At 56.3% G+C, this 26,575-nt stretch overlaps 1 protein-coding gene across 1 annotated transcript; it reads right to left on the reverse strand.

Annotated features, from left to right (window-relative positions):
- Positions 1 to 1,180: 1,180 nt before the first annotated feature.
- MROH7 (maestro heat like repeat family member 7) lies at positions 1,181 to 23,200 on the reverse strand. The gene is made up of 23 exons (XM_038752818.1): positions 23,150 to 23,200; positions 21,759 to 21,924; positions 21,355 to 21,434; positions 20,778 to 20,858; positions 19,207 to 19,286; positions 18,392 to 18,521; positions 17,209 to 17,304; positions 15,614 to 15,718; positions 15,258 to 15,393; positions 12,700 to 12,812; positions 11,828 to 12,022; positions 9,098 to 9,252; positions 8,092 to 8,230; positions 7,755 to 7,945; positions 7,530 to 7,667; positions 6,526 to 6,640; positions 6,156 to 6,296; positions 5,886 to 6,065; positions 4,675 to 4,830; positions 3,409 to 3,531; positions 2,692 to 2,794; positions 1,997 to 2,059; positions 1,181 to 1,655 (listed from the first exon to the last, which is right to left on the reverse strand). The coding sequence occupies exons 2-23, from the start codon at positions 21,919 to 21,921 to the stop codon at positions 1,411 to 1,413; spliced, it is 2,928 nt and encodes a 975-aa protein (XP_038608746.1). The 5' UTR covers positions 21,922 to 21,924; positions 23,150 to 23,200; the 3' UTR covers positions 1,181 to 1,410.
- Between the last annotated feature and the right edge of the window lie 3,375 nt (positions 23,201 to 26,575).

The raw sequence follows: 26,575 nt of genomic DNA on the forward strand, positions 1-26,575 counted from the left end.
ACTGTACTAAGCACTTGGGAAGTACAAGTTGGCAACATATGGAGACGGTCCCTACCCAACAGCAGGCTTATAAAAGCAAATCCAGCTGGACACAGTCCCTGTGCCATATGGGGCACCCAGTCTTCACCACCATTTTCCAGATGAGGTATCTCAGGCCCAAAGAAGTAAAGTCACTTTCCCAAGGCCACATAGCAGACAAATAGCAGAGCAAGGATTGGAACCCATGACCATCTGACTCCCGGGTCTGTGCTTTATAATAATAATAATAATAATAATAACAATAATGATAGCATTTATTAAGCGCTTACTATGTGCAAAGCACTGTTCTAAGCGCTAGGGAGGTTACAAGGTGATCAGGTGGTCCCATGGGGGGCTCACAGTCTTCATCCCCATTTTACAGATGAGGTAACTGAGGCCCAGAGAAGTGAAGTGACTTGCCCAAAGTCACACAGCTGACCAGTGGTGGAGCCGGGATTTGAACCCATGACCTCTGACTCCAAAGCCCAGGCTCTTTCCACTGAGCCACGCTGCTTCTCCACTACAGCATGCTGCTTCCCATCCCTCCCCGGCCCAGCCTCTCCCAGACTGTTATGGGCAGGGAATGTGTCTGCTAACTCTGTTGTTTCGTACTCTCCCAAGCGCTTAGGAGAAGCAGCATGCTGTAGTGGATAGAGAACTTGCCTGGGAGTCGGAAGGCCAGGGGTTCTAATCCCTGCTCCGCCATTTGTCTCCATGTGACCTTGGGTAAGTCACTTCACTTCTCTGGGCCTCAGTTACCTCTTCTGTAAAATGTGCATTGAGACCATGAACCCCATGTCGTACAGGGACTGCGTCCAACCCGATTTGTTTGTATCCACCCCAGTGCTTAGTGCAGTGCCTGGCATATAGTAAGCGCTTAACAAATGCCATAATAATAATAATGGCATTTATTAAGCGCTTACTACGTGCAAAGCACTGTTCTAAGCACTGGGGAGGTTACAAGGTGATCAGGTTGTCCCACGGGGGGCTCAGAGTCTTAATCCTCATTTTACAGATGAGGGAACTGAGGCACAGAGAAGTGAAGTGACTTACCCAAAGTCACACAGCTGACAATTGGCGGAGCCGGGATTTGAACCCATGACCTTTGATTCCAAAACCCGGGCTCTTTCCACTGAGCCACGCTGCTTCTCTTACTGTAATTATAATTAGTAGTGGTAGTATAGGCTCTTAGCATAGGAAGCACTCAAAAAGTACCAACGATTGAGACCCGGAGCTGGGCTGCTGCCAATTGTGCGCATTTATGTGCGGGACTGCAGGGCCCAGAGCGGGCAGGCCGAAGCCCAGACCGCAGGCTGGAGCGAGCTGGCCGGAGCCGGAACCCGAGCCCGGACTGCAGGGCCCAGGGAGCGGGCCGGAGCGGGCAGGGGGCCGTCACAGTGTGAAGCCCTGCCTCCAGGCCCGCAGGGCGGTGAAGTGGTAGGTGTGGGGCCGGTGGGACACGGCCAGGCTTTCGTAGCTGGGGTTCCAGCGGTGGGACATGGCCGGCTCCAAGGGTTGCGTGTCCCCGTGTGGGTGGGGCCAGGAGGCCCGCCAGCTGCTGGACACGATGCGCTCCTGGGCCTGGGCCGCGAAGATGCACACGGACGCCTCGGGGTCATGGCGCAGGGCCTCGAGCTCTGCAACGGCCCAGAGACGGACTTAGGTTTCCAGATATCCACTGGCAGCTGCCACCACTGGGAAGCTTTCCCTGGATGCCTCTGCCCTGCCCCGGTACCAGTGAGATCGGAAGCTCCCTGGGTGCCCCTGGATCGTGCACTGACCCCGCCACAGCTTCTCCTCCCCGGCCTCACCGCCTCTGCTCTAGCCTGGGACTATGCCTTTCCTGGGGCCCCGCCCCAGCCCCTGGGTGTCACAAGGGTCATCCTGGAGTAGGGATGAGGGAGCCCTGTTATCCCCTGGCTCTGCAGCTGCGGGAGGCAGCAGGGTGAGGGGAGGGGGCCCAGCCGAGGGTCCGCACCTGCCTTGACCTCTGCCAGGACCTTGCCAGGGATCAGGGTGTCCATACACGGCACCAGGAAGCCTGGACGGAGGGAGAGAGTGGCAGGCCAAGGTAGACTGTCCCTCAGCTAGACCCTTCCCCTCTACCCAGCAGGAGGGCAGCACCAACCGCCCCCTTGAAGGGAGGCAGAGTTGGGCTCCAGTCTCCAGCCTGGCAGCAGGGAGTGGTGGGAGCTGCAACTTTGGGCACACACACGTGCCTCAAGTTGCCCCCTGTAGACTGTAAGCTCACTTTGGGCAGGGCAGGGCCTCTCACTGCGTTGTATTCTCCCACATGCTTAGTACAGTGCTTTGCATGCAGTAGGCCCACATTAAATACCTATTGATGATGGCCCATACACCTATGCACACAGCCATATATGTACACTTATGGGACACGCAAACACACACACCCTACCACCCTCCAGTTGCTTTGCCTCGGGGAGGGCTTCTCTGCCAATAAACACAGATGTCTTCTGCTCCCTACCCTGGCCACTAAGCCTGCGCAGCAGTAACGAATTGATTGATTGAGCAGTGGAAGGAGACTGGGAGAGGGTCTGTTCCCAGGCATGAGTTCACCGCTTGCCATCCAGCGTGACCCTTTGAGGCTTTTGGGGTCAGAGAGGTCACCAGTTGTAGGATTTGGGGTCCCACGTTTGGGGGGCCGGGGTGTACCGATGAAGATGACGGCGGCCCTGCGGAGGCAATCCAGGGGACTCCTGGTGTACTCCTGGCTCTGCGACAGGAAGTCCAGGGTGCTGCTGGGAAACGTCCTCACCTGGCCGAAGGATGCCGAGCTCGGGGGGCGGTCCTCCTGAGCCCCTGCCCGGGGACCCCTCCTCTCCCTATCCCCTGAGCACCCCTCGCAGTTCACAGTGGGTCCTTAGAGTGGGAAATGGGCCAGAAACTCTGGGTCTCGGTCCTGATCCTGGCTCCCGACCCTCTCTCCCCCGGCTCCCCTGCTGCTCCCCCAGCCCCCCGAAGACACGCAGTGGCCCCTAGGATGCCGGAGCTGGGACCCCCACCTCGGCCACACAGAGATCACACACCTCCTCCTCTCCCCAGGCCCACGTGGACAGAGACAAACAGACCCCCCAGAGATGCAGGCAGGCAGAAGGGTCAGACGGACAGGACCTCACCCCAAGAGACCCAGACAGACTGACAGACAGACGCCCCCTCCCCCATACCACTCAGAGACCCAGATGGAGACCCAGACAGGCAGGTAGGCCAGCAGGGAGGGGCGCTGGGCCCAGGCCTGAAGCCGGAGCCGAGGGAGCTGGGGGACTCGGTCCACGTCCTCAGCTGAACCCGGCCTCCAGTTCCTCCGCTGGATAAGCCGCGACAGCAGCCCCCCACCCCCCGCTGCCCCTCCTCGTCTCTCCGACGCCTCACCAGGAACTGGCAGATGTCGGCCACGATCTGCTGGTGGTCGTGCCATGGTTTGGTGCTGTTCACCTTCCGGGGCAGCTCCCAGCCCATGAGCCGGGAGCACTGGCTCATGGTCTTCTTGCAGTTCTGGGAGACGGGGAAAGGCCGGAGAGGTCTCCAGGTGCCGGTCAGGGCTGAGGACCCCCCCGCTCGCCGATCCGCTTCACCACCCTAGTCCAGCCCCCTCCCCCACCCCAGCTTGGGTCCTGGCTTTGCAGCGGCCCTAGCTCTGCCGGCCGCTAGCCCCTGCACCCACATTTCATGAGTTCCCACCATATGTAGAGAGCCGTACAAGGCACCTACCATGGGCACAGAGCTGTACTGGGCACCTACAATGTGCAGAGTGGTGAGCTGGGTGCCTACTGTGTGCAGAGTGCTGGGCTGGGTGTCTACTGTGTACAGAGCACTGGAATGGGTGCCCACTTCATGTAGAGTGCTCTACTGGGCACCCTCTGTGTGCAGACCACTCTATTGGGTCTCTGCTGGGGACAGGGCACCATACTGGGTGCCTGGTGTGTGCACAGCACTGTACTAGGTGCTGGAGAACATACAATAGAATAAAAGCTCGTTGTGGGCAGGAATGTGTCTGTGTTGTTATATTGTACTCTCCCAAATGCTTAGTACAGTGCTTTGCACACAGTAAGGCCTCAATAAATATGATTGAATGAACGAATGAATAAAAGACAAAATCCAAGCTCTCAAGGAGCTGGTAGTCTTAAATGCCAACTGTGCCCTGGGTAAGAGAGCGAGGACACCTATACGAAAGATACAAACAAGCTTAGGTAAATATGCAAACAGATGAATACGTTCTGGATAGTTGGGTAGTGTGGGAGAGAGAGAGAGAGAGCAACAGCCAATGGAGAGGGCTGGGCATTGCTATAGCTCTCGCCACTCCCGGATCAGAACTGGGCCGGCTCCCTCAAGACTCCCACCCTCTCCCGCCGACCCCTCTGGGCCCGGAGGACCCGTGGGTGCAAAGCAGGGCCAGCTGAGCGGGTGAGGAGGCAGGGCTGGGGGTGGGGAGAGGTGGCAGGGGAGGAGGGGTGAGGCGAGGGAGAAGGAGAGGGGGCAGGGCTGGGGATGAGAGGGATGGTGAGGAAGGAGGAGGGGTGAGGGAATGGGTAGGAGGAGGACTGGGACTTGCAGAGGGGAGCAAGGGGGTGCGTGGCAGGGACCGGGAAAGGAGGAGCCGGTGGTGGTGGGGTGGGAAATGTATGGGGGTGGGCTGACCTTGACCAGGCCTGGGCTCCCCTCCTGCAGGTGCAAGAGCAAGGGCACAAGGCAGCCCTGCAGCGGCTCCTTCAAGACGGTCTTGGACAACTTTCCCAGAAGCTTGACCACTTTTCCGAGCAGCGCGATGGCATCCGAGCGCACGTTCTCCCTTGCCTGTGGGGATCCCCACCCTGCCCTCAGTGGCAGCACCCCCTCGCCCCCCAGCCCCCTGGAGTGCCCAGAGGGAGGGAGGGAGTTGAGGGGGGGATGTTGGAGGTTCCAGCCTGTGGAAAAAAAGGCTGCGGGAGCACCTTTGGGAGGCTGGAGTGGGGAGACGCCCCCCTGGCTGTTCTTTGGGCCCCCTGAGGCCCGAATGAGGGGCAGCGAGCTTAAATTACAGCAGGAGGGACCTGAGTGGGCATGAGGAAGAATTACTGACTGTCTGAGATAAGGTCCAGGGATGGGAGATCTGGGGAGGGGAGAGGAGGAGAGGGCGACTCCAGGCTTGTCCCACCCATTCCCCCAGCCTCCTCTCCTGCTGATCTTCGTCACTTGCCTGCCTGGAGGCAGGGGGCTGGACTGTATGACCTCCCAGCAGCTCAGGCAGATTCTGCCTCGTAGCCCCACCCCGTCCCTGGTGGGCACGAACCCTCCTCTCCTGGGGTCCAGCAAGGTGGGCACAGCCCAGCCTGAGCCCACACACCTCGCTCCTGTAATGCTAACCTTCTCACTGTACCTCGATTTTGTCTATCTCGACACTGACGGCTCACCCACACCCTGCCTCTGGCCTGGAACCCCTGCCCTCCTTATATCCGGCAGACAATGACTCTCCCCCTCTTCAAAGTCTTATTAAAGGCCCATCTCCTCCAAGAGGCCCTCCCTGACTAAGCCCTCCTTTCCTCTTCTCCCACTCCCTTCTGCATCGCCCTGACTTGCTCCCTTTATTCATTCCCCCATCCCAGCCCCACACCATTTATGTCCATATCTGTACTTAATTGATATAACGTCTGCCTCCCCCTCTAGACTCTAAGCTTGCGGTGGGCAGGGAATGTGTCTGTTTAATGTTACATTGTACTCTCCTAAGCGCTTAGAACGGTGCTCTGCACATAGTAGGCGCTCAGTAATATGACCGACTGAGTACCCCAGCCTCTGGTACGGCTGGATGAGAGGAGTGTGGGGCATGAGAAGAGCATGGATTGGGGCTGCCCCGGGGCCCAGCATGGCCTCACATCTCTGAAGAGGGGCTTCAGGATCAGGACGGTGTCCAGGTAGATGGGCCCGCTCTTCCCTCGCCAGCCCAGAGTCTTGAGGATGACGTGGAGGTTGTTGATGGCCTCCACCACTAGCGACCCGTCCACGTGTTCTAACCCCTTGACCATGGCGGGCAGGAGCTCCTGGACCTTGGCTCTCTGCAGAAGACCGCCATGTGTCCCCCACTCCACCCCGGCCCACCGGGCCCCACCGTCCTCCCCGGCCGCCGTCCCCGCCGGGCCCCTCACCTTCCGAGGCCTATGGGTCAGTAGGGCCAGGCCTCGCAAGGAGAGCACGTGCATGACCGGGTCAGCGTGTTCTAGGGCTCCCTCCAGGCGGTGCAGGGCATACACGTCCGGGATCCGTCGGGCCTGCTGCAGCCGCAGGAGCTGGGCGGGGAAGAGCCAGGGATGGAGGGAGGGGCCTGAGGGCGATCACCTGCCCCTGCCGCCCAAAGCCCAGAGCACTGCCAGCTAACCTCTGACCCCCCAGGCCGGGGTGAGGGCGCTGGGCAGCGAGCACTGACCGCCTCGGAAGCGCAGCCCGGCCTCGCCCCCATCTCGCCCCTGGCTCAGACCCAGCTTTGGGGCCACGGGGGAGGGGCATCCCCGCGGCTACCTCGACGAAGAAGGCCATGGCGGTGACCTTGTGCCTGTGGTCGCCCCGCTCCAGCAGTGGTACCAGCAGGTAGAGGAAGCGCAGGAGCTCCTGGCAGGAATACTGCACCATGGCCCTGGAGGTCAGGGGAAAACCGGACCAGCATTGGGAGAGAGGTGGGCACCAGAACCTGGGAATCAGTGGGGGGGGGGTAGGGGTGCAGCGGGAGACACCGGAGCCTGGCGTTGGCAGGAGAGTGGGGCCTGGCAGGGGGCACTGGAGCCTGGCCACCGGCAGGAGAGGAGAGTGCAGTTGGGGGCACCAGAGCCCGGACATTGACAGGAGAAGGGGGCGCAGTGGGGGACAGCAGAGTCCAGCATCAGTGGGAGAGAAAGGTGTGGCAGTGGGCACTGGAGCCCGGCAGTGGAGGGAGATGGGAGGCCCAGCAGGGAGCCCAGCATTGGTGGGGAGCGTGGAGGGGGAGGGGGCCCAGCTTGGGGAGGGTGCGCTGGAGTCCTGGGCATCAGCTCGGGTGGGGGAGTCCTCTAGCAGGTTCTGGGCAGGGGCACTGCTGTGCCAGCCCAGCCAACCCTGTGTGGGGCCAGGGAATTGTGACCTAGATTGCTTCTCGGGACCCGCCGTGCCGGACCTTTTATCGGGTCACCTACCTCGGTCTGTGCTTCTGTAGAATGGGGACATCCAGCTCCCCCTCGTCCCCCACTACCTTGTGGGGTCTTTGTCTGAGAGCCCCACCCAGGGGGAGGGAGGGGGTGGCTGACATCAGAGAAGCGAGACCCCCTGGGGCACTGGTCAGGCAAGGGCTCAGAGCCCCCTAGGGTTTTATCCTCATCTCATCCACAGCCGCATGACAGGGGACAGGGGCCACAATGTGCCTTTCTCTTAGGGAATCCACACCACTCCGTTATCCTCCCACCTTGAGCATCCCAGGAAAACAGCCGTGACCCCGACACCCACCTCATCCCCGGCGCCCGCCTGCCCCGGCCCTTGCCCTTGGCAGTCCTCACCTGGCCAGCAGGCCGACGCCGCGGTGATGGTCGGTGGACAGGGCCAGGTGGTCCCAGCCTCCCTGCTTCTCCAGCAGCGTGGCCTCATAGCGACAGCCCATCCGCAGCAGCAGAGACTTCACCACCTTCACCACCCAGCTGCAGGTGCGATCCTCAGCCAGCCTCCCACCCCAGCCCCCCGGCCCACCGGCCCCCTGCCACCGGCCCCCAGCCCAGGACACCTACCCGACGGGTGTGAAAAAGGCCTGGAGGCTCTGAACTTGGCCCTGGTGCTGCGAGACGACATGTCCGGGCAGGCTGAGGTCGATGTGGTAGTGGATTTGGACCAGCAGGGCCAGCAGGAGCTGGGGGTACAGCCGCCGCACGTGGCCCAGGCAGCTGTGCACGCCCAGGACTTCACACAGACCGCTGGCCGCCTGGGGATGGCAGGACAGCCGTGGGATCGGGGCCCACCGAGGGGTGGGGGGCCAGGAGGGGGACTGGAGGTTTGTGGGGGGTAAAGGGTGCGCTGAGGCGCCAGGGGGTTGGGGCACGAGGGGGCTGGAAGCTAGCCAGCGGTTACCGCCAGGGGCACGATGGACTCTTGCCCGGGTCCAGTGAGTGGCTTTTCCTTGAGGCTGGTCAGGAGCAGCTCCAGCAGTTCCCGGATGTCACAGCTCGGCTTGTGGGCCACCAGCTGCCTCCACATCTCCGCCCCGTGGCTGCCGGGTTTGGGGGTCATGGGGATGCCGGCATCTCGGCCCCCACCCCCAGAGTGCCCACGGTCTGTCCTGAGGCTGGCTCCTCTGGGTGCCCCCGGTGAGGGCCAGAGATGGGGAGGGGAGGGGAGGGAACGGTGGAGGCCGGGGAGGGAGGCCTTGGGGGAGAGATGGTGGGGAGACAAGGGGAGAAGGGACAATGAGGAAAAGGAAAGGGGGGTGGGGAGGGTGGGGAGAAGGGAAACAGGGTAGAGGGGGCAATGGAGAAGAGGAGGGGGGAGACAGGGAGGAGAAGGAGCAGTGGAGAGGACGAGGGGGGACAGGGAGGGTGAGGATGGGAGACACGGAAAGAAGGGGCGGTGGAAAGGACAAGTGGGGAAGGGGAGGTCGGGGAGGAGACAGGGAGGAGAAGGGGCAGTAGAGAAGATGAGAGGAGATGGAGACAGTGGGGAGGAGGGAGACAGGGAGGAAAAGGGATGGTGGAGAGGAAGAGGAAGGTGGGGAGGACCCAGACCTGAGTTCCCAGAACCTAAATCCATATATGTTTTATTTTATTGTCTGTCTCCCCCTTCTAGACTGTGAGCCCGTTGTTGGGTAGGGACTGTCTCTATATATTGCCAACCTGTACTTCCCAAGTGCTTAGTACAGTGCTCTGCACACAGTAATTGCTCAATAAATACGATTGAATGAATGAATGAATTCCTCTGGTCACCCCCGCCCCTGAACCCCCAGGCCTCTGTCTGTCCTGGACTGGTTCCATCTCATCTCATTCTTTCGGTCACGGGTTTGGGGACCCAGGACCCTCGCAGCCCAGCCCAGCCCAGCCCCAGCCCCAGTCCCTGGGCCGTGGTGGCCGCCCAAGCCAGGCACCTGTCCAGGGGCAGCGGGCACATCAGCAGGGCGATGACCACTTCGGTCAGGAAGGAGCTGGCCAGCATGGAGATGGGGAGCAGGACCACCTGCCGGGCCCGCGGCTCGTGAACTGTGCTCAGCCTCAGGTGAATTCCCTGGATCATGTCTGGGATCTGGGGGCAGATGGGGCCGGGCAGGGCCCGGGCACTGGATGGTCTCCTCGCTGTGGCTCCTTGGGCCGCGTACGGTGCCATTCTCTCCCCACCCCCATCGCCCAGCCCCTGACCCAGACAGTCAACTCCCTGGCCGCTGCCACCCCCTGTCTTGAAGTCACATGGGCCTTTCTCCCTCCCAGACTCCTCTCTGGAGGCTCCCTCTCAGACTCTTTCATGGATTTTCCTCCTGCCTCTTCCCTTCCAACCCCCAACACAACAGTGGGATCCCCTAAAGCTCTGTTTGAGTCCCCCACTCTCCTTGCTCTACACCCACTCTCTTGGGGAGCTCACCGGCTCACTCGGCTTCGACTTTCACCTCTGGGCGGGCAAGGTCCCAGAAGACCTTGCTCAAGCCCTCTGATCTACAGTCCCACAGCTCCTCCCGTCCCAGGCCATCACCCAAACCTACCCTTCCTCCGAACTCTCCAGTCTCCTCACTGTCCCAGAAACTCGTTTTCATCCTCCCCTCCCCACGGTCTGCCGCTTCTCCCATTCCATCTACTGGTAAATCTTGTCCGTTCTTCCTGTACAGCATCTCTTGGTCCTGGCCCTCCTCCTCCTCCCGCCGCCAACACCCCTCACCCTGCTCTGAGCATTGGTCAGATAAGGTTTAGAAACTGAATCAGCCTCCTGACTAGTCTCCCTGCCTCCAGCCTCTTCTCTTTTCAACCCACACTCTGCACTGCTGCTGCTGCCGTTGCTGCTTCCTAGATCATTTTCCTGCACGTCACTCCGCACGCTCCTCTCCACCCCTCCAAACCCTCCAATGGCTGCCCATTTCTCTCTGCATTGAGCAGAAGCTCTTGACCAGTGATCTCTTTCCACTTCCCAGATACACTCAATTTACCGCCGTTCGAAGCTCACACTCTCAGCGCCTCCCATGCTCACCTAATCACTGTTCCTGGCTCTCGATTCTCCCACCTCCGACCCATGGTTCAAGACCTTCCTCCTGCCCGGGGCTTCCCCTCCCCACTGGCAAAGCCACCAGACTCCTACTCTCCCTCCCTTCAAAGTCCTGCACCATCAAATGTTCTCCAGGAGGCCAGCATTAGAACTTAGATTTTCATCGATTTACAATGCACACAGGATTAACGATTAATGGAATGATTTACCTTTATCAACCCTTAATAATTTTTCCTTTTATTCTGCTCTCAGAAGTTCATTCATTCATTCATTCAATCGTATTTATTGAGTGCTTACTGTGTGCAGAGTACTGTACTAAGCGCTTGGGAAGCACAAGTCGGCAACAGGGAGTTGTGTCCTTGATCTTCCTCCTGCTCCCACCATTTTTTTAATGGTAATTGTTAAGCACTTATTATGTTCCAGGCTCTGTACTAGCCTCTGGGGTAGATTCAGTATCTCCCCCATTAAACTGTCAGCTGCATGAGGGCAGGGAATGTTTCTGTTGAATTCTCTCAAGTGTCAACCCAGGGCTGTGCACACAGCAGGCATTCAGTACATACCATTGGTCATGGATGGAAGGATGGATGGTTGAATGATAGATGCAAGAATGGAAGGAAAAAAGGATGGATGGGTGAATGGATGGATGGATGGATGGAGTTTCCCATACAGAAATTCCTTACCAACGGCTTGAAAGCACTCAGTCACCTTGCCCCCTCCTACCTTATGTCCCTGGTTTCCTATTACCACCCAGCCTGGACACTCCACTCCTCTATTGCCAACTAACTAACCTCAATTTTGTCTACCTCTCTGTCGGCTTCTCAACCACGTCCTGCTTCTGTCCTGGAACTTCCTCCCTTTTCATACCCAACAGACAATTACTCTCCCCACCATCAAATCCTTAATAATAATAATAATGATAATAATAATAATGGTATTTGTTAAGCGCTTACTATGTGCCAAGCACTGTTCTAAGCACTGGGATAGACACAAGGTAATCAGATTGTCCCATGTGGGGCTCACAGTCTTAACCCCCATTTTCCAGATGAGGGAACTGAGGCACAGAGAAGCTAAGTGACTTGCCCAAAGTCACAAAGCTGACAAGTGGCGGAGCTAGGATTAGAACCCACAACCTTGCAAAAGCGCATCTTATTAAAAGCACATTATTAAAAGCACATCTCCTCCAAGAAGTCTTCCCTGACTGGTTCCTCACTTCCTCCTTTCTCACTCCCTTCTGTGTCACCCTTGCACGAGGATTTGCACTCTTTAGTCACCTCTCCCTCAGCCCCACACCGCATATGTACATTTCTGTAATTTAATTAATTTATTTATAGTAACATCTGCCTCCCCCTCTAGAATGTAAGCTCATTGTTGCCAGGGAACCAACTCTGTCTACCGACTCTATTATACTGTAGTCTCCTAAATGCTTAGTACAATGCTCTGCACATAGTAAGAGCTCAATAAATACAATTGATTGATTGTTGGATGGATGGAAGTAAGAATGGGTAAGTTGGAGGAAGGAAGGAAGGAAAAAAGGAAGGAAGAAAGCAAAGAAGGGAGGGAGGAAGGAAGGAAGGATGGATCATCCACCAAGAGGCAGCTAGGCACCAAAACCCCCTCTCCCACTGCTTACCACCTCTTCCACCCTGTGCAGGTACCACTCCAGCATCGAGCTCAGTGTGACCTCCGTGGCTAAGTGCATGGTCTCCAGTAGCTCGGACCTTTGGTCACCATCTTCCCTGCCATCCTCATCCCTGTCCTGCAGGCCTTCCAGGCTGGCCAAGAGCAGGTCTTTCACCTGCTGTGGACCCAGGAAGTCCCCAAACTCCTGGAACACACGGCCACACCACAGATAATCACAGCATGCCCAAACACACCCTCTGATCAGGCAAGGGATGCCACACACACGTACGGGCAGATATATGCACACATGCTCACAAACACACTCACACATATGCATGCAACATATCCACACACACTCATCCCCACACATGTGTGAGTACAGACATGCCTCAGAGCCAGCACAGTCCCAGGAGATCCCCGGAATGGCAAATAGACAGGCTGGGTGGGTGATCCCAGGAAATGGGATTTCTGTTTTCTGTCCCCCGCCCCCAGCGTTCCTCGTCCTGGGCAACTCCTACTCTGGGCTGACTGTTCTGGGGACCCCGAACCTGCCCAGAGGGGGTTCGCCCACCGTTCAGTCCCCCACCAACATCTGGCTAGGCATATGGTCTGGGAGGCCCAGGTCAGGTCTGGTCAGTACCATTCCCCTCTTCATGTGGTCATCTGGTCCACTGGAGAAAGTGGAGCAGGAGCACCCCCGGGGACTAGGGTGTGGAAGGGACTAGGGGATGGTGGGATGGGGTGCAGGGAGCAGAGGGATCTCAAAGCCCAGAGGTGGGGCGAGGAGGCCAGGGCTGCAGGGACCAAGAACATGGGAGTTGGGGGGAACTGGTTTAGCCACTGCTGAACAGCCCAGCTTCATCCTACCCCGAGCACCCTTACCGCAACCACTTTCAAGATGTTCTGGCATGGGCTGGCGGGGTTGTAGGGCCCTAGGAACATTCTGTTCCTCTCACACAGCTCTGTTCTGCTACAGTTGACAGTTAAGCCGGGCACTGGGGAAACAACACCAACACCACCACTACCATCATCATCATCATCACCATCATTGTCGCCATCGAAATTAAAATCACTGCCGTCGTTAAAATCACCATCACTGCTATCATTATTACTGCCGTCAACATCACCATCATCATAATAATAATTATAATAGTAATAATGATGGTATTTGTTAAGCACTTAGTATGTGCCAAGCACTGTTCTAAGCACTGGGGTAGATACAAGGTAATCAAGTTGTTCCATGTGGGGCTTACATCTTCACCATCATTTTACAGATGAGGTAACTGAGGCACAGGGAAATTAAGTGACTTCCCCAAAGTCACACAGCTGATAAGTGGCGAAGCTGGGATTAGAACCCACAACCTCTGACTCCCAAGCCCATGGTCTTGTCACTAAACCACGCTGCATCATCACCATCGCCACCACCGTCATCATCATCACCATTGCAGAGTGGCTTAGTGGCAAGAGCCTGGCTGAGGTTCAGAAGTCCTGGGTTCTAATCCTGGCTCCGCCGCATGTCTTCTGGGTGATCTTTGACAAGTCACTTAACTTCTCTGTGTCTTGGTTACCTCTTCTGTAAAGTGGGGATTAAAAGTGTGAGGCCCACGCGGTACAACCTGATTACCCTGTACTTATCAGTGCTTAGAACAGTGCTTGGCACATAATAAATGCTTAACAAATACCATCATCATTATTATCACTATTACCATCATCATCAGTCAACATCTTCTCCACAATCACGGCCACCATGACCTCCATCATTATCGCTATCACCATCATCATCCTCAATACCGCCATCACCATCATAATAATAATAAAAACAATGATGGCATTTGTTAAGCGCTTATCATGTGCCAAGCATTGTTCTAAGTGCTGGGGTAGGTACAAGGTCATCAGGTTGTCCCACTTGGGGCTCACAGTCTTAATCCCCATTTTCCAGATGAGGTAACTGAGGCACAGAGAAGTTAAGTGGTTTGCCCAACCATCACAGCCACCACCATCATCATCACCACCATCATTACTGTCATCATAATAATTAATAATTCTGGTATTTGTCAATCATCACAGTACTTGTTAGTGCTTCCTATGTGCCAAACATTGCCATAAATACAAGGTAATCAGGTTGGACACAGTCCCTGTCCCCCAAAGGGCTCACACTCTTTATCCCCATTTTATAGATGAGGTCGCTGAGGCCCAGAGAAGTGAAGTGACTTGCCCAAGGTCACAGAGTAGACAAGTGGTGGAGCCGGGATTAGAACCAACGACCTCCTCTGACTCCCGGGCTTGGGCTCTACCACTAAGCCATGCTGGTTCTCATGGTCATCATCACTACCACTGTCACTGTCATCTTCATTACTTCCATCAGCGTGGCTCAGTGGAAAGAGCACGGGCTTTGGAGTCAGAGGTCATGGGTTCGAATCCCAGCTCTGCCAATTGTCAACTGTGTGACTTTGGGCAAGTCACAACTTCTCTGGGCCTCAGTTCCCTCATCTGTTAAATGGGCATTAAGACTGTGAGCCCCCCGTGGGACAACCTGATCTCCTTGTAATAATAATAATAATAATAATGGCATTTATTAAGCACTTACTATGTGCAAAGCACTGTTCTAAGCGCTGGGGAGGTTACAAGCCACCTCCACTCTGTCCAAGTAGCCAACTGGGATCTTGGGACATTGGGTCCCTCTGCTAGATCGTGAGTCATTGTGTCCCCTTGCCTGTTCATGGGTCATCGTGTCCCCCTACTTCCACCCCCCCCCCACCTTAAGCGACCATCGTTCAGGAGCCCCCCACTCACCCCTTCCTGGTCCGGACCTGACTGATTTCCCCCCAGCCCCCGCCTCCTCTCCCCCGGGAAAAAAAACTTGTAACCTCCCCGGCGCTTAGAAAAGTGATTTGCACATAGTAAATGTTTAATAAATGCCATCATTACTATTATTATTCCATCATCAGCATCACCATGACCATCACCGCCCACCCCTACTAATACCACCGTCACCGCCATCATCATTACCGCCATCATCCCCATCACCGCCACCTCCAACGCCCTCATCTTCATCCCCTTCATCACCAACCTCATCGCCACCATCCCCACCACCATCAGCAGCCATAGCAGCACCAGTACCATCTTGATGACCCTCGTCCCTTTTACCAGGGTCCCTATCCCCACCCCAGCCCCATCCAGCCCATGTTTACTTGTCACCTCAGGGTAGGTGGTACAGTGCATTTTCTCCTCCAGAGGACTCAGTGGAAATCACTGTCTCCCCCAACCTCAACCAAACATCAGGGACTGGCTTGTAATAGATCGGGTTGGACTGGAATGGATCGGGTTGGATTGGGGTGACCCAGGTTGGACCAGGGTGGACTTGGATAAACCGAGATGGCCTGGGATGGTCCGGGTTAAACTGGAGTGGCCGGGGTGGTGGCCAGCTGCTCAGCACTTACTCTTCTGGAGTTCCAAGATGGTGTAGAGGACACAGATGCCATCCAGGGCCTTGCTGCCAATCTCTTTGTCGGGATCACTGACGCGGGGAAGAAGCCGTCCAAGCAGGAGACCGATCCCCGGGAACTCTGAGTGGGTCTGGCCAGAAGGGAAGTGAGGGGAACAGTCAAGGCGAGGGGACCAGGAGGCTAGAGCGAAGAGGATGAATGAGGGCCCCAACCCAGTCCACTCTGCTGGGGCACTATCCCAGCCCCCAAATGAGACCTCAAAGAAATGAGGCAAGGTGTAAAAGACATTAGGCTCGGAGTGTAGGCATCTCTCTGGGGTACTGAGCTGGCTGGGCCCTGGGGTCACTCACGAGGAAGCGTGGGTGCTGTAGAGCCTTGTTGAGCAGAAAGACGCTGCAGGCCACGGCTTGGGCCCGGGCACAGAGGCAGCTGGCGGTTATCCATGGACCCAGCACCTGTGGGCGGAAGGCAGAGGATGCATTCAGCGGGCAAAGGATAGAGGATTTGGGGCAGGGGTCCTGGCTGAGGGCACCAGCTGCAGGAAGGAGGGAGGCCGCTGGAGCCAGGGCGGAGACCAATCCCCTTAACCTGGACTCCAAGATGGCTCTGGTCCTTCATATTTGAAGACACCCAAATACCCAAGGACTCACACCAACATACGCACGCCCACACATACCCACTCAGATCCGCATACTAAGACGCACAATACCTCTCCCCCCTGCCGTCGCCCCCCCACCCCATTCCCATCCCTATGCAAACTCCTGGAATGGGACATTTATATCCATTGCCTCCCCATCTTCTCCACCAACCCCCGCCCCCACCCTCTGCAGTCTGACTTTTGACCCCTTTGGCTCCTCTCGACTGTGCTCTCCAAGGTCTCTGATGACCTCCTAAAAGTCAGGTCAAAGGGCTCTATTCCATCCCGAACCTCCTTGACCTCTCTGCAGTGTTTGATGGCAAGGACCAGTTGCTCCTGCAGTCTTTGATGGTATGGACCAGTCACCCCTACAGTGTCTGATACTGGGGACCAGTAAGAAGCAGCATGGCCTAGTGACAAGAGCCTGGGCTTGGGAGTCAGAGGACGTGGCTCTAATCCCAGCTCCTCCACCTGTCTGCTGTGTGATCTTGGGCAAGACACTTAACTTCTCTGTGCCTCAGTTACCTCATCTAAAATGGAGATTAAGATTGTGATCCCCATGTGGGACAACCTGATTACCTTCTATCTATCCCAGTGTTTTGGACAGTGCTTGGCACATAAGTAAGTGCTTAACAAATACCATAATTATCACTATTACTATTACCAGTCCTTATCAAGATTCGGTTTTGCTGATGCAGTACTATCCTGGTTTCCCCCAAATTCTGAGATCATTGGCTTCTTCACAGCTTCGTTTTCTGGCTCCTTTTCTATATCTGACCGTGGGCATCCCCCGAGGCTCGCTCCTGGGTTCATTCACTCATTCATTCATTCAATCGTATTTACTGAGCGCTTACTGTGGGTGGAGCACTATACTAAGGGCTTGGGAGAGGACCAAACCACAGTAAGCAGACTCATCGCCCCCACTCCTTCCCTCTTCCCTACCCCCTTCCCCTCCCCACAGCACTTGTGTATATTTGTACATATTTATTACTCGATTTAATTAATCATGTGTAGACATCTATAATTCTATTTATTTTGATGGTATTGACGCCTGTCAACTTGGTCTGTGTTGCTGTCTGTCTCCCCCTTCTAGATTGTGAGACCGTCGTTGGGTAGGGACTGTTTCTATCTGTTGCCCAATTGTACTACCCAAGCGCGGAGTCCAGTGCTTTGCACACAGTAAGCGCTCAATAAATACGACCGACTGAATGAATAAATGAATGAATGAACACCCCCCCACACACACACATACACCCCGAGCTCCAGGCCTCGCCCCTCCAATCCGCCGGGCGGGGAGGGTCTCCGCACCTCCAGGATGTTCTGGAGCTCGGCTGGGCTCGGCTCCTCCAAGAAAAACGCTTCCAGCATCGCCGCCAAGGTGCCCAACGTCTGGCTGGGCAGCGTCTGGGCCCGTGAGATCGGTCATCGGCCAAAGAACGAGAGACGGCACCCAGAGAGACCTCGGCAGGGGGGCGCAGGGGCCGTCCCTGCCCCCTTGCCCCCCTGCCCCGCCCCGCCCGGACCCCCCAACCCCCTAGGCCCTCGACCCCGCTCCGTCTCTGCGGAGCACGGTGGAGGAGGAGGAGGAGGAGGAGGAGGAGGATGGTGCGCTGGAGAGGGGGATGGAGGAGGGAGGAGGAGGAGGGAGGGATGGGGAGGAGGGTGGAGAAGTGTTAGGAGATTAGAGGAGCCCTGGAGGGGAGGAAGCGCTGGGGAGGAGGGAGGAGTGATGGGGAAGAGGAGGGAGGAGTGCTGGAGAAGAGGAGGAAGCGCTAGGGAGGAGGAGGGAGGAGGGCTGGGGATTAGGTGAAGGGAATACTGGAGAGGAGGATCGAGGAGCGCTCCAGAGGAGGAGGGAGCGCTGGGGAGGAGGGTGGAGGAGTGTTGGAGAGGAGATTAGAAGAGCACTGGAGAGGAGGAGGAGTGCTGGGGAAGAGGAGGAGGGAGAAGCGCTGGAGAAGAGGAGGGAGCGCTGGAGAGGAGGAGGGGGAGTGCGGGAGAGGAGGAGGGAGAAGTACTGGAGAGGAGGATGGAGGAGCGCTGGAGAGGAGGATGGAGCGCTAGGGAGGGGGGGGGGAGTGCTGGAGAGCAGGAGGGAGAAATACTGGAGAGGAGGATGGAGGAGGGCTGGAGAGAAGGATGGAGCGCCGGAGAGGAGGATGGCGGAGTGTTGGAGAGGAGATTAGAGGAGCACTAGAGAGGAGGAGGAAGCGCTAGGGAGGAGGATGGAGGAAGAGGGAGGAGCGCTGGACAAGAGGCTGGAGGGGCGCTGGAGAGGAGGAGGGAGCGCTGGGGAGGAGGAGGGAGGAGCGCTGGGGAGGAGGAGGGAGGAGCGCTGGGGAGGAGGAGGGAGGAGCGCTGGGGAGGAGGAGGAAGCGCGGAGATGGAGTGGGGGATGCTGGGGGTCAGAATAAGCGCCGGGGCGGGGGAGGCTCCGGAAGCGTCGGCGGATGCGGGCAGCCCGAGCGGCCCCGGCGGCGGGGGCGCCCACCTGGGCGTCCCGGGGGTCGGGCGGGGCCAGGCCCGGCCAGCTGGGCCCATCGCACCGGGTGAAGACCCCCTTCACGCAGGCTCCCACCAGCTCGCGCTTCTCCCGGGAGCTCAGCGCTGGCTTGGTCTGGCTGCAGCGACAGGGGGAGGGGGGAAGGTCGCCCTCGCCCACCCGGGGACCCCCGGCCCCCGGCCCCCGGCCCCCTGCCCCCGCCAGCACCGGGGGCGGACGGACGCAGAGGATGAGAGGCGGGATGGGGATGGAGGGCCCCTGCGGGAATCCGCACACCGAGTGGGAGTGACCGGATGGGGAGACTGGGCTGGGCCGTCGCCGGGGTTGGGGGATGATAATCACCATCATCATAATAATAATAGTCTTTGTGGTATTTGGGGGATGATAATAATAGTAGCAATAATAGTCTTTGTGGTATCTGCTAAGCGCTTACTTGGTGCCAGGCACCGTACGAAGCGCTGGGGTGGATGCAAGGTAATCAGGTTGGATACAGTCCCTGTTCCACGTGGGGTTCACAATCTTAATCCCCATTTTACAGATGAGATAAATGAGGCCCAGAGAAGTGAAGCGATTTACCCGAGGTCGCACAGCAGACAAGTGGCAGAGTGGGGATTAGAGCCCAGGTCCTTCTGACTCTCAGGCCTATGCTCTATCCACTAGGCCACGCTGCTCCGACTGGGGTGGGCCAGAGGGCCGGGGGCAGAGCTGGGGGGGTCAGGTTGGGGAGGGATTGGGGGCCCAAGCTGGGGTGGTGGGCCAGGCGCGGGGAGCAGGATGGGGTGGAGACACTCTGCGTGCGGCACCTCAGGCTGGTGAGGATCTGCATAGACTCCTGGAACACAGGACTCAGGGCGGAATTCTGTACCTCAGCCTCAATCAGCTTCTGGGGCATCGACAGAACAAGGAGAGTTTTCAATCCCCCAGCACCCGACTTGTACTGGGTGCCTATCATGTGCAGAATGCTGTACTGGTACCTCTCAGTCAATCAATCGATCATATTTATCAAGCACTTACTGTGTGCACAGCACTGTACTAAGCACCTGGGAGAGTACGATGTAACAAAGTTAGTAGATAAGTCCCCTGCCTACAATGTGCTTACAGTCTAGTAGGGAGAACAGGTGATAATATAAATAAGAGAGAAGCAGCAAGGCATAACGCTCCAAGAGGCCTTCCCAGACTAAAGCAGAGAAGCAGTGTGGCTCAGTGGAAAGATCCCAGGCTTTGGAGTCAGATGTCATGGGTTCAAATCCCGGCTCCACCAGTTGGCAGCTGTGTAACTTTGGGCAAGTCACTTAACTTCTCTGTACCTCAGTTCCCTCATCTGTAAACTGGGGATTAAGACTGTGAGCCCTCTGTGGGACAACCTGATCACCTTGTAACCTCCTCAGCACTTAGAACAGTGCTTTGCACATAATAAGCGCTTGATAAATGCCATTATTATTATTATTAAAGCCCACTTTTCATCTCCCCCTCCTTTCTGCGTCACCCTGACTGATTCCCTTTCCTCTGCCCCGCTCCCAGCCCCACAACACTTATGTACATATCTCTAATTTTATTTATTTGTATTGCTCTGTTCCTCCTTCCCCACCCCCAGACTGTAAACTTGCTGTGGGCAGGGAATATCTATTATATTGTTTTATTGTTCTCTCCCAAGAGGTTAGTACAGTGCTCTGCACACAGTAAGCTCTCAATAAATACAATTGAATGAATGACTGTGAGCCCGTTGTTGGGTAGGGACCGTCTCTATATGTTGCCATGTACTTTCCAAGTGCTTAGTACAGTGCTCTGCACGCAGTAAGCGCTCAATAAATAAGACTGAATGAATGAATTAATGATAGAGCAGAGGGCTGAGAATTAGAAGGTTATGGGTTCTAATCCCGACTGCCACTTAATAATAATAATAATAATAATAATAATGGCATTTATTAAGCACTTACTATGTGCAAAGCACTGTTCTAAGCGCTGGGGAGGTTACAAGATGATCAGGTTGTTCCACGTGGGGCTCACACTCTTAATCCCCATTGTCTGCTGTGAGGCCTTGGGCAAGTCACTTCACTTCTCTGTGCCCCAGTTACCTCATTGGCAAAATGGGGATTGAAACTGGGAGCCCCACGTGGGACAGGGACTGTGTCCATCTAGATTTGCTTGTGTCCACCCCAGCACTTAGTACAGTGCCTGCCACATAGTAAGGTCTTTAACAAATACCATCATTGGTGTTATTGGTATCAGATGCCCACATAGTGGGGGGGGGGGGGTCTTCCCTCACTCTAACTGCTCTGTAGAGCTCTACCATCTTCACTGGGCCCCCTCCCACCCCTCCCACCAACCCTGGCCAGAATAACGAGCCCTTCCATCTCCCGGTCTCCGGTCCTACCTTCATCTTCTGCACGATTAGCTGCTTCTCATCTTTTGGGTCTGGGGACTTAGGGGTCTCCTGGTGGCGGACCTGAGAGGCCTGGGGCAACAGCAAGGAAGAAGATGGTGGGAAGGGGAAGGGGAGAATGTGGCAGGGGAGAGACCAGTCAGTGACGGAGATGGGAAGATGAGTCAACAGGGGGAAATTGAGTCAACACTCCTGAATCTCCGCAAGTGAACTAGCACGGACCATCTGACACCCCTCGACTCTCCCCTCTCTATCCCTGATTCTCCCCCAGTGACCCAGCATGGACCATCCCACACCCCTGATTCTTCCCTCCGCGTCCCCGAATCTCCCCAGTGACTCTGCAAGCACCGTTCAACCTCCCGACTCTCCCCTGTCCATCCCTGATTTTCCCCCAGTGACCCAGCACAGAGTATCCCACTCCCCTGACCCTTCCCTCTCTGTCTTGGACTTTCTCCCAGTGACCCTGCATGGGATCAGGGATGAAATCCTTGGGCTCAATGGGTCGGTGCTCAGCTGAGATGGGGAGAGAGACCTTCGCAGCTTGGGGTGGGGAGGGGGTCGCGCTTACGGGGATTTCCTTGCCACCGTCCGCCTTCTTCTCCGGGGTCTTGAAGGGCGTCTCCTGGGCCACGCTGGTGGCCTCCGTCTCTGCAGGTTTGGAGGAGGGGGAAAGAGGGAGGGGGTGGGGTGCAGGTCGGGGGACCCCGAGATCAGATCCAGACTGCCAGTCTTTCTCGGGCCTGTTTGGCTGGTGCCTCCAGAGAGCGGGAAGGTAGAGTCAAAGAGCCCGCAGGTCCTGCCGGGGGGCGGCTTCTGGACTGGAGGGGGTTTCCATGGGGGCTGCTGGGCCCCGGGGGTGGAGGTCGGTAGGTGGGGGGCCGGGGGAGGACCGTTTTAGGACTCCGGGGGGCGGGTCTCCCCCTGCCAGGGTCCCCAACCCCCGTCCAGCGGCCAGCCGGGCCCGGGCCTCACCTTCGGCCGTCGTCTGGGGCCGACATAGGAGGGTCTGTGGGGGTGCGGGGGTCACGCCGCTGGCCTTGGCCTCGCCCACCGCCCCCTCCTCCTCCTCGTCTGACGGGGCGTTGGGCGGGCTGGGGGCCGCGGGCCCGGGGAGCTGCTCCCGCCGGGCGTCCATGGCCTGAAGGGGAAGCGAGGACCCTTCCGACCCCCGCTCCGCTCACCGGCCCCTGGTCCGGATCTCTGGCCTCTGCCCGGCCGGAGACAATTAGGACATTTCCTAAAGGCCAGGCACTGGACCAACCGCTGAGGTGGATCCAAGCTCATCGGGTTGGACACGGTCCCTGACCCACGCGGGGCTCTCAGTCTCCATCCCCATTTTGCAGATGAGGGAGCTGAGGCCCAGCGAAGTGAAGTGACTTAACCAGGGTCACCCAGCAGACAAGTGGCAGAGCTGGGTTTAGAACCCATGACCTTCTAACTACCAGGCCCACTCTCTGTCCACCACACCATGCTGCTTTGCCTCAGGGGTCAGCGCTCTGCATCCAGTCAGTGCCCAAGACAGTGGTCTGCACCCAGTGGGCACACAACAAATATTATTAATTGGCTGATTCCTGCTCATCATTATGCTAATAATAATAATTGTATCTGTTAAACACTTACTATGTGACGAGCACCGTCCTAAGCACTAGGATAGACACAAGGTAATATGGTTGTCCCACACAGGGTTCCTAAACTTAATCCCCATTTTACAGATGAGGTAACTGAGGCCCAGAGCAATTAAATGGCTTGCCTAAGGTCACACAGCAGACCCGTGGCAGAGCCGGGATTAGTACCCAGGTCCTCTGACTTCCAAGTCCGTGCTCTTAATAATAATAATGATCATATTCGTTAAGCACTTACTATGTGCCAAGCACTGTTCTAAGTGTTGGGGTAGATACAAGGTAATCCCACATGGGGCTCCCAGTCTTTACCCCCATTTTACCGATGAGGTAACTGAGGCCTAGAGCAGTTAAGTGGCTTGCCCAAGGTCACAAAGCAGACAAGTGGCGGAGCCGGGACTAGAACCCACGTCCTCTGACTCCCAAGCCTGTGCTTCTCACTGAGGTGTCCTTACAGATCAGAGTCAGTGAGGCGGAATGGGAACCTCCCAGTTCTGCAGTTTGAGACTTGTCCTTAACTGATTTACAGTCCCGGATAAAGATGAAACAGAGCCAGTGTCCCTTCCCCGCATCAGCCCCCTCCCAGAGACAGTGCTCTGAGCACCAGTTAGTAGGCCTGCAGAGTCGTGAGCATCAATACCTAGTTCTCACTCTACCCCAGCCCGTCTGCGGGATGGGTAGGCTGGCAGAGTGATTGCCGGGGAAGCAACAGAACCCCTCCCCACCCCCAACCCCCTCCCAAACCTGCGGGCCCCCACCCCGGGCGCTGCACGGGATCTTGGCCACCTCGGAGAGGGGAGCTGGCCCCCTCAGCCCTACCACAGCTCCCTCCACAGGACCACCCACCCCACCCTTCCACCCTAGACAACACCGTTCCATTGTCTCTGTGAGGTCACGGAGCCCCGCCCCACCCAGGGGTTGGGGGGGAGTACCCGGTCATTCTCACTGGTCAACAGGGGAAACCTTACAACTGCACCCTGACGGGTTCAACGTGTGTGTGTGTTTGTGTGTCTCCATTCAACTGTACAGTCACTGATGGGCACCATCTTTCCAAGCACCTAATCCAGTTCCATGCCCCCAAGGAATACTCAGTACAGCGTCCTATGCTCAGTGGGTGCTCAGTACAGCAGCCTGCGCCTGGCGAATATTCCACGAAAAGTCCTTCCCACGATGGACACTCAGTACTGTCCTCTGTCCATAGGGGACGCGAGGTACAGGGCCCTCTGCACAGAAGGCACTCAGTACGGTGTCCCGCCCTGGGGGTGCTCAGTACAGTGCCTTGCCCACAGTGGGCGCTAAGCAAATGCTGCTGCTCCTCATAATTAGGCCAGGGTTCAGTGGGGCAGGCCCTTCCATATTCTGGGGCAGTTTTGGATAATAATGGTAGTAATAACAACAACAACAAAATAATAATAATAAACTAGTGGCATTTGTTAAGTGCTTACTACATGCTAAGCACTGAGAAAGATACAATTAGATTAGACAGTCCTTGGCCCGTGTGAAACTCAGTCAAAGAGGAAGGGAGGTGTTTAATTCTTATTTCACAGATAAATTGAGAAGTTCAGTGAAGTTCACAGAGAAGTTCAGTGATTTATGCAAGGTCATTCAGCCGGCTGGTGGAGGAACTGGCCAGCTCTTCTGACTCCTAGCCACATTCTCTTTCCACTAGACCACACTGCTCCTGGATGGGGGAAGCTGGGAAAGTTATCCAGCAGGACAGCCAAGTCTAAAACGTTTTCCTGTGAAGGCTCAGTATAGTGGCAGTGCTCCCTGTTGGTGCTCAGTACACTGGCAGAGCACCCTAAGGTTGCTCAGTGCAATTGACAGTGCTCCCTGTGCATGCTCAGTACAGTGGAATGATGCCCTGGCGGTGCTCAGCACACTGGCACGATGCCCTGGGGGTGCTCAGGGTACCAGCAGGGCACCTTGTAGGTGCTCAGTACAGTTCAGGGTCCTGGCTCCCCTTCTGTTCTTCATCTACACCCACACCCTTGGAGAACTCATTTGTTCCCAGATTCAACTCCCAAATCTCCCTCTCCAACCCTGGCCTCACTCCTTCTCTGTGGTCTCGTATTTCCTCCTGCCTCCAGGATATCTCTACTTGAATGTCCAACTAAAGATAAACATGTCCAAAAGAGAACCCTTCATCGTCCTGCTTCGCTCTGCTAAAAAAAAAAATTATTCCCCATCTCCCGACTCCTCAAGAACCTCCAGTGGTTGTCCATTTACCGCTGCCTCAAAGAGAAACTCCTTACCGTCGGCTTTAAGGTGCTCATTCAGCTCGCCTCTCCTACTTTACCTCGCTGCACTCGCTGCTGCACTGTCAACTGACTCACTGTACCTCAATCTGGTCAGTAACCCTTTCCCCATGTCCTCCCTCTCACCTGGAACTCTCACCCTTTTCATATCCGACAGACCAACATTTTCCCTCCTTAAAAGTTCTCTTACATCTATCTCTTCCAAGACTAAGCCCTCACTTCCTCTATTCACCCTCCCCTCTGCATCTCCTGTGCACTTGGACCTGTACCCCCTAAGCCCTTGATCTTCGTTCCACCCCGACAGGACTTAATGTACATATCAATATATATAATCTTTAATAAAATGTTCTCCCTGCAAGACATTCAGTACTGCATTCTGCCCCTAGGGGGCGCTAGGCTCAGGGCCCTGTTCATAGTGGGCATTCAGTACAGTGCCCTGGCCCCAGTAGGCACTAAGCAAAGGCTGCTACTAGTAATCAGGTCATGGTTTAGTGGGGCTGGCCCTTCCTGCCCACTGTTGGGTAAGGACTGCCTCTATATGTTGCCAACTTGTACTTCCCAAGCGCTTAGTACAGTGCTCTGCACACAGTAAGTGCTCAATAAATACGATTGATTGATTGATTAATAATAATAATGATGATAACAATAACCACCACCCCCTTTCCATAATTTAACATGTCTCCACCCTTACACTGCAAGCTCATTGAGGTCAGGGGTTGTGTCCACTAACTCTAGTGCATTAGACTCTCCCAAGTGCTTAGTACAGTGTTCTGCAACACAATAAGCACTTAAATACCACTGATTGATTGATCATCACTGCTCTCCAAGCAGAACACCTGTGAGTGGTCATCGGTTCAAGGGATTTGTGAGGGAGGCAGTGGAGGGGGTGGGGAAAGGGCAGGCTCAGAGCAGATTGCGGGCAGCGGGCTAACTTACTCGCTGTACCTCAATCACATCCACCCTGCCGCTGACCTCTCACCCATGTACTGCCTCTGGTCTGGAACATCCTCCCTCTTCATATGCAACAATGACTGTCCCCACATTCAAAGCATCATTCAAGTCGCATCTCTTCCAAGAGGCCTTCCCTGACTAAGCCCTCTTTCCCTTTTCCTCAACTCCCTTCTGCATCACCCTGACTTGCTCCCTTTCTTCATTCCCCGCTCCCAGCCCCACAGCACTTATATCCATACCTGTAATTTATTTCTATAAATGTCTGTCTCCCCCTCTAGGCTGTAAGCTCATTATGGACAGGGAATATGTCTTATATTGTACTCTCCCACATGCTTAGTACAGTGCTCTGCACACAGTAGGTGCTCAATAAATATGACTGACTGACTGAAGGCCTGGGTTCGCCCAGATGACCTGAAGAGATAGCCAAAGGTCTCGGCCCAGCCCAGGACACAGTTGCGGCAGGGGCCCAGGGGGGCTCTGGGACGAACCGGGCTGCCCTGCCCAGTGGTATGGGCACACTCATGCCAAACTCTGCCCAGAGAGCTGGGTGGGTCTGAGCCTGGGACTGAGGGGCTGGAAGCTGCCCATGACACTGGCCGGTTCACACCCTCAGTCTCCCTTCCCTCCCCCTGTGTACCCAGGGTCTACCAAGGGATTGTTTCCTCACTCCCCTGCTTTCTGGACCCTCTGAAACTTTCACTCCAGTATGGGGGTGCACCCAGAACTGGACACGGGAAGGCTCGAAGGGGTCAGTTTGGGGTTTATTGTGCAGAACGGGTCTCTATCCAGCCCCTCCTGCCTCAGCCAGAGGTCCTGCCCGCAGCCTGTCCTGGGGAAGGGGGGCAGGATGGAGTCAGCAGACGGTGTGTGGGAGTGGTGCCCAAAAGGGGCCCGGCCTGTCCAGAGGCCACCCCCACTGCCACTAGGGCTCAGAGGGACACAGAGAGGCCGGCCTGGGGGG

The sequence above is a fragment of the Tachyglossus aculeatus genome, chromosome 10 (genome assembly GCF_015852505.1).
Source record: "Tachyglossus aculeatus isolate mTacAcu1 chromosome 10, mTacAcu1.pri, whole genome shotgun sequence".
Classification (NCBI taxonomy): domain Eukaryota; kingdom Metazoa; phylum Chordata; class Mammalia; order Monotremata; family Tachyglossidae; genus Tachyglossus; species Tachyglossus aculeatus.